The sequence below is a fragment of the Bos grunniens genome, chromosome 7 (assembly GCF_055505025.1).
Source record: "Bos grunniens cultivar Pamir isolate PY7600 chromosome 7, Bosgru_T2T1.0, whole genome shotgun sequence".
Classification (NCBI taxonomy): domain Eukaryota; kingdom Metazoa; phylum Chordata; class Mammalia; order Artiodactyla; family Bovidae; genus Bos; species Bos grunniens.
This window is the reverse complement of record NC_141171.1, coordinates 71829956-71837660: the sequence shown is the minus strand read 5'-3', so window position 1 is coordinate 71837660 and position 7705 is coordinate 71829956. Positions and strand designations below refer to the sequence as shown.

The 7705-nt window shown below is 50.8% G+C and overlaps 1 protein-coding gene across 1 annotated transcript; it reads right to left on the bottom strand.

The window, feature by feature from the left end:
- Positions 1-1468: 1468 nt before the first annotated feature.
- On the bottom strand, positions 1469-7636 carry FABP6 (fatty acid binding protein 6). Its single transcript, XM_086412727.1, has 4 exons — positions 7411-7636; positions 6068-6243; positions 4243-4332; positions 1469-1594 (listed from the first exon to the last, which is right to left on the bottom strand). Exons 1-4 carry the CDS (start codon positions 7616-7618, stop codon positions 1541-1543), a joined length of 528 nt encoding a protein of 175 aa, XP_086268853.1. The 5' UTR covers positions 7619-7636; the 3' UTR covers positions 1469-1540.
- Between the last annotated feature and the right edge of the window lie 69 nt (positions 7637-7705).

Below are 7705 nucleotides of genomic sequence, written 5' to 3'. Positions count from 1 at the left end.
AAATGGCAGGATTTAATTCTTTTTTATGGCTGAATAGTATTCGTGTGTGTGTGTGTGTGTGTGTGTGAGAAACATCTTTATCCATTCATCCACTGATGGACACTTAGATAATTCAATTCTTAAAGAGGGTGCGTTCTTCTCTTGTCATGGAGTCCTGCAGGCATTTTAGTGAGGGAAGGAGACAGTTTCCTGTTTGGTGCTACTGGCTATTGTGCGGCTCTTTCCCTTTTCACAAAGGGAGGCCTAAGGCTCACAGCTTTGACAACAGAATCGAGCTCAAAGTCAATATTGTTCAGCTTTGACTTTTTAAAATAGTTTTAATCTATTTATGGAAAATGATGATGGCTTTCCATGTATGAAAGTGATATAAAGTTTCCTTTGTAGTAAAAACAAATGAATTGTATGGAGCAAAGTATGGGTAAAAAGAAGTCAGGGTGAAGCACTTTTCACCCTGACTTGTGGGTAGTCCACTGATGAAGACTCCACACTTCCACTGCAGGGGGCACAGGTTTGACCCCCAGAGCTAAAGATCCTGTGTGCAGTGTGGCATAGCCAATTAAAAAACAAAAGAGAGAAGAACTCAGGGTGGTACCGAGGAAAGAAGAATGAAAAAATCCCATTCAAGGTTAGGGATGATCTGTCCAAGGGACAGGCAGACCCCCCTCCTCCTCTCCCATGCCTCTCCCATGCCCGCGATCAGGCAGGGACACTTGCTCAGGCCAGGTGCGGCCTTGGCATCTTCCCTGATGCAGGGATCCAGGCACCTACGGGGGGCTCAGAGTGACCTTTCTGATCACCTTTCCCATCCCACTGCCGCCTCTCCAAGTTTCTCCCTGGCCCCCCATCCAAGCCCGCTAGTTCAATCCATGACGTTTCAGTTCCTGCCTGGTACACACATAACCCCTTTGTCATCTCATAGACTCCCATTTCTCCTCAGTTCCTCATTGGTCCTCCTGGCCCTCTCATACCAGTGGGTAGGCTGAGGCCCAGAGGAAGGACTCCGCAGTGAATAAGCAGAGACCACAGCCACGCTGAAGCACCGCTCCTGGCTGCCGCGTCCATCCCAGTGTCTGCGCAGCCTTGGCGCCCAGCAGCAGCGAGTCCTGCCCCTGCTTCTGATGCACTTTCTTGTGGCCCATCTGAGAGTCAGTGTGTCACCCTCCCAGGGGACATGTGTCTCGAGAAAGAGTGATCTCTCCACCCTGAGTGTGGATGGCAGGTAGGGGCAGGGACCACAGAGATGTGCCCACCACACCTCTCGAGCACCGCTTGTGCCCTCTCTCTGGGGCCAGGGGTCTTACGTCCATACGTGTCCACACCCCAAGTCTCTGTGGTGACATGGGACCCACAGGGACCTCAGGGCCAAGGTGTGGCCTGCACAGCCATCTGCAGGGGTTTCCCATCTCCACCAGCCAGAACTGCCCCAAGACACTAGAGAACAAAGAGAGGTTCTGGAACGAGCAGAAAGTCTTGTTATACCAGTTTTATTGATACGGCTTTACAGCCCCCCGCAGAGCCCTACCGGCCAACTCAGACCGGCTCAGGCCACCTTCTTGCTCACGCGCTCGTAGATCACGCCTCCAAAGGTGGAGACCTGGAAGAAACAGCGGGAACAGAGGGAGTCACTGCAGGGAGCCCAAGGTGACCATGGGGCCTAGGGAAGGTAGACTGGCCTCTAGTCCCAGCCCTGATGGGATGTGGCACCGTTTCTCTGGGTCTCTGGTTCCCAGTTTGCTGCAAGGCTCACTCTGTTTACTTTTATGTGGCCAAAGTGTTAACATGTTGGCACGATGTGGCTTTCCTTGGGATAACCTTCAACTCGTCCATCCATTTCATTTCACCCATGCCAGTCACATTCCCCCCAATACTGAGCTTGTCCCATTGTACAGATGAGAAAGCTAAATGTTAGAGAAGTCAATCACCCCTCTGAGGAAGGCCACACTCACCCTCTACACCATTTAGCATTTATGGGGCCCCTGTGCTCAGTGATGGGGAGATACAGTCTCTGCCCTTGGGAAGTATAAGGTTTTGTGGAAGAGGCTGAAAAGAGGATGCTGTTCAGGAGAGGCCCGCTGTGTGCAGCACCCTGGGCTCAAGGCCAAGACACGCTGTCATCGGATGTGCTTATAGCATCAGTTGGTCCTGATGCCCAGCAGAGGAGAGCTGCTTTCTTGTGGGAGGGGATGGGTGGCAAATGGAATTTTGTGGAAGCAGTTTTGCCTAAGGGCAGCAGTACAGTGATGTGTGATTTTCATATGGGGTGGATGGAGGATGGAGTGGAGGGGGAGGCCAGGGCTCTGCCTAGAGGAGAAGTGATGAGAGAAGGGGTGCTGGTGGTGGGTGGAGGTAGGAAGAGGGATGCTCACAAAATGCATCCCTGTGGGTGGAGAAGGAGGAGGGTGTCCAGAATAATTCCGGGTCTCCAGAGATGGGAGGAAATATGCAACCAAGACCACTTCTCTCTGGTACCTAGTCTGTCCATGTGCATATGTGTGTGTGCATTCTTGTGCGTGTGTGTGTGTGATGGCCATGAACTCTGGGCACTGCTCCCACTGTACAGACTCCATGGTCAGGTGCCCCCAGGAATTAGGAAACATTTGTTTCTTTGGGGAAGATGAGTTCTCCTGTCGGGCACAAATGTGCTTCATTCTGCCCTGGGTTCTCCTTGTACCCCTCACAGGCTCTGCCCTGGGTTCTTCCTGCACCTCTCCCAGGCTGGGGAGCCTTGCCTCTGGGAGTCAGTGTCCTCTAGCTTTCATCAGATTCTCCAGGAGGTCAATTTCCATCCAGAAAAAAACGCTCGTGCCTGTGCTTAGTTGCTCAGTAGTGTCTGACTCTTTGCAACTCCATGGACTATAGCCCGCGTGGCTCCTTTGTCCATGGGATTCTCCAGGCAAGAATACTGAAGTGGATTGCTATTTCCTTTTCTCAGGGGATCTTCCCAACTCGGGAATCAAACCCTCATCTGCTCCATTGGCAGGAGAATTCTTTACTGCTGAGCCATTGGAGAAGCCTATGCCATATATATATGTGTATGTATATATGGGTATACATATATGTACACAGACATATTTTAAAACACTATAGATTTTTTTTTTAAACTAAAATGAAGGGAGGGAAAGAAGACCCATGGCCTGGGAAGAGCAGGCAGAGTTTAGAAATCAGCCAATTTCATCTGCCTCCCCCACAGACTAGCTGTGTGGCCTTGGGCAAGTTGCCTATGTCTCTGAGCCTCTATGGCTTCTCTGTAAAATGAGAGTAATGTGAGGGCATTGAGGCTCTGGAGCCATGTGCTGCTTTTCTCTAGACTGGACTTGGGTGAGGAAAACAAGGAAACGGGGAAGAGATTGCAAGATAGAGAGGAATGAGGGTGGCAGACCCTGCCTCCCTCAGCATGTCCTCCTGGAGAGGCTTGGGGAGGACAGCCCAGACCTCCCCTGGGGGTACTCTAGCCCAAGACATAGGCTCACGAGGGGGAAATGACCGACATGTAGAAGCATCTTCCTTTTTCTCGTCACCTCACATCCGTTTCCTTCACCTAGGGAAACTGTGGAGCCCCTGGGGAAAGAGTTGAATGGGGGATGGAGCACCTCCAACCTGTGTTTACTAAGAGCCCACCTGCCAATGCAGGAGACACAGGAGACGAGGGCTCAATCCCTGGGTCAGGATGATCCCCTGGAGGAGGAAACGGCCTGTGGCAGGGGTCAGTCCACAGGTGTGTGAGTTGGTCCCGCCAACATTTTTTTAGAAATCTTTTAATTAGTTGCCAATATTGGCTAGTCTGGAAATTTCACTTGAAGTGCCAATTTCCAGCTTCTCTTGCAACACCAGAAGATAGAGCATTCAGGGCCTGAAGTCCCTCATGGAAGTGAGGGAGTGGCAGCTGTGCTTGGGCCCACCAGGACTCCCTGCTTCATTTATACTCTGGGAAGTCCAGACTTGTGCCCCTGAGGTGGCTGAGTGCGGGCACTGGAGTCTGGCGCCTAACACCAAATTCCTGCTCTGTCAAAAAAGCTCTGTGCCCTCTGGCCAATCTCTTAGTCACCCCGTGCCTCAGTCTCCTCACCTGCAAAATGGGAATAAAAACCCTTACCTAATAGCATGATTATGAAGATCAGATGAAGTCATGTGCATCCAGCGATCAGCACAGAGCCCATGCCTGTGAAGCCAGCTTCCCAGAGGCCTGCCTCTCAGGGCAGAAGACCATCCTCTATATTATGTGGGAACCAGCAGGACACTTACCTCCACCAGCTTGCCATCCACAATCTCTACGGTGTGGTGGTAGTTGGCAGAGTCCACCACCACTTTCCCACCCTCCATCTTCACAGTGACCTGAAAGAGAAGCAAAAGGCAGCCTGAGTTGCAGAGCCCCCACAAATGCAGACCAGCCCTCGGGGGTGAATGGACCTGCCTCCTGCCCCAGCAGTCCCCCTCTAGGAAGTAATTTGTCCTATAGACATGTGATGCTACAGTCCATGGGATCGAAAGGAGTTGGGCACAACTGAGCAACGGAACAACATCAACAACAAAGACATGTGATTGCATATATCCAAAGATACAGATAATCTGTGCAAGCCACTGGACCTTCCTGTGCCTCGGTTTTCTCATCTCAATAATGGGGGTAGTACTGGTACCTACTCCATGGGGTTACTGTGAAGATTAAGTGATTTACTGTCATATATGTGGGCTTCCCAGGTAGTTCAGTGAAGAAGCGAAGAATCTGCCTGCCAATTCAGAAGGGGAGGGTGCGATCCTGAGGTCAGGAAGATTCCCTAGAAGAGTCAGACGTGACTGAGCAGTCACACATGATATCATGATATATGTAGAGTGCTTAGAGCAGTGCCTGGCTCCCTGCTAAGCACTCCTTGTTAGCTGCAGACTCTGTTATGATCATCGTTATTAAGTGATGCTGATGTCATCCGAGAGTGTTGATTGCAGCATTGTTTGTAACAGTGAACAACCTAAATATTCAACTTATGTTATCCTCCAGTCAATAGCCTAAATATCTATTAATGAGGGAATGGTGACTAGCATTTCCGTACTGTTGGACACAATACCACCATTAAGAAAAGACTAAGGCAACTCAATATGTGCTGACAAGGAAAGATACCATGAGAAGTTGTTAAATTTTTAAAATACCCAAGTGGCAGAATATCAATATTATGACTGCTTATCCCCACCCTGGCAATCTGAGGAGCGGAATACTTTCTTGGTCAGGGTTGGGGGCTACAGAGGGGACCTGGGATGGGTGGAAGACCTGAGGGGCCATTCTGGGTAGGAAGGGGATAAACAGCCAACTTTCACTTCTTTGCTACCCATGATTGCAGTTTCGAACCCAGATGAGTCTAGTTCTAGGGCCTGGGAAGATTAATCTCTAGGTCACACTACAGGCAGCATAAAAATGTGGTTATGCTCTCTGGAACCAGACTGCCTGGGTGTGCAGGCCCAGCCTCGCTGTGGGATCTAGGCAACTATTTAATCACATGACTCAGCCCAACTCCCCCATCTGTAAAGTGGGGCAGTAGTTATAGCAACCTCACGGGCTTACCTGCATTAAGATATGGGACAGATCCAGCTAGTGTTGGGGATATATGTGTGAAGGATTCGGCAGATGGGAACAATTTTTATCATCATTATTGTGTCCATTATTGACGTATCATTAAAAACCAAGAATGGCTAAGTTGCCAAGTAACTCAAGCTCTTAATGCTGTAGACTAGACTTGAGAAGAAGGGCATCCCCGGTGGTGCTAGTGGTAAAGAACCCACCTGCCAATGTAGGAGACACAGGAGACCTGGATTTGATCCCTTGGTCAGGAAGATCCCCTGGAGGAGGGCATTGCAACCCACTCCAGTGTTCTTGCCTGGAGAACCCCATGGACAGAGGAGCCTGGCAGTCTACAGTCCATAGGGTCACAAAAGAGTTGGATGCGACTGAAGCGACTTAGCACTCACACACAGACTCAAGAAGAAGCCTCAGCTTAGGGAGCAGCCCCAGGGGACATGGTGGGGACCAAGAAGTCAGCCAGAGGCCTGGGGAAGGAGGGCGGGGTAGCCAGCAGGCTCTCACCTTGAACTTCTTGTTTCCCACGGTCTCCATCTCAGTCTCCTTGCCAATGGTGAAATTGTTGGAAATGGAGTGGCCCCCAGGGTAGTGCTGGGACCAGGTGAAGTTCTGCCCGTCCTGCTGTATCTCCGAGATGACCTTGAAGTTGCGGCCCTTTTCAATCCTGTCGCTGGAGAGCCCTGGGCCCAGGGACAAGCAGAGTGGCCGTGTAAGAGCTGCCTACAACCTGTGGCTTTGGGCACGAGCTTGCTTCCCCCATGGCAGGTTAGTGTGACAGTCAAGAGCACAAGCCCCAGTTCTGTCATGAGCCATGTGGCCTGGGCAAGTTACTATCTCTCCAAGGCTCAGGGTTTTCATCTGCAAACTGGGGATAATAAGGCCCATTTCTCAGGACTGTTGCAGGGGTTAAATGACAGTGATTGTGTCTGGTAAAACTGCCGGCATGAAGTTGACAATAATAGCTGCTCTTCTTAACTATACTAGAAATTTACTACTGTACTACTAGAAACTAGTATAGTAAAAAGTAGTATGCTAGAAATTTCCCACGCTCACAAAGTCCTAAAATGAATGAGACCTGCAAGACTGTCTTCTAATGCTCTTGTTTTACAGATACGGATTCCTGCAACTAGACTGTTGTAGGTGAAGCCAGGTCACTGTTCCTTCAGGGCCAGTCCCAGTACTTGACTCACAAGGGCTCTTTCCTCCCCATGGCCCCAGACCCTGCTCTTGGGGCCCCTTTCCTACCTGGACCCAGGTAGGGCCCAGGTCCCCTGCGGCTGTCCTCTGAATCTAGACAGCTGCACTGCCTCACACTTGGCTGACACACCAAGATTTCTGCAGGATTGTCAAGTCCACTGTCTCTTTGGTCCCTCTCAACCAGTGTTACAAATCGAGCAGTCAGAAGAGTGGGGTGTTTGATCTCCACCCATGGTGCCTAGCACTGTAAGAGGCCCTTGTTTGCTGAATGATGGAGTGAACGAGTAGCTTGTCAACCCTGGTCTCTGTGTTCCCACCCCTTTGTCACCTCTCCCCAGGCAGCATGTGGTGACATCACTCATCTCATCCTGGGCTCCGGGGGGGTCTCATGACCTCTGGCACTGATGCATGACCGTGGGCAGTTCTTGCTGAAATGCCCCATCGATAACATTAGGTTGGCCCATGCATACAGCAAGCATTCAATAAATGTTTGAGTGAATAAACCAATCAACTCTCCATCTCACCCATTACTAGCTTTGTGACCTTGCACTAGTCACTCGACTTCTCTGAGCCTCATGGATTTTGGGTTCCCTGTGCAGAGCTGGCTGTGACGCCCAACCCCAGGAAGGTGCTCTCAGGAGCTCACTCACCCAGGCGCTTCATGAACTCATCGTAGTTCTTCTCACTCTCAGTCTCGTACTTGCCAGTGAAGGCCATGCTGCCGAAGAGCTGGAGCCTCTGGAGCAAAGGATGAGAAGGAAGAGCTGTGGTGCTGAGGGGCCTGGTGCCTCCGCTTATAAACCCTCCTGGATGCTGAGGCTCAGCCCCAAAGTCACCCCACTTCTCCTTCCCACCCATGAAGAGGAAGCACTTGCAATTTTATGATGTGGGCAGGACGTGGAGGAGCAAAAACCCCGAGGTTATTCACCCTGGGGACTTGCTGGC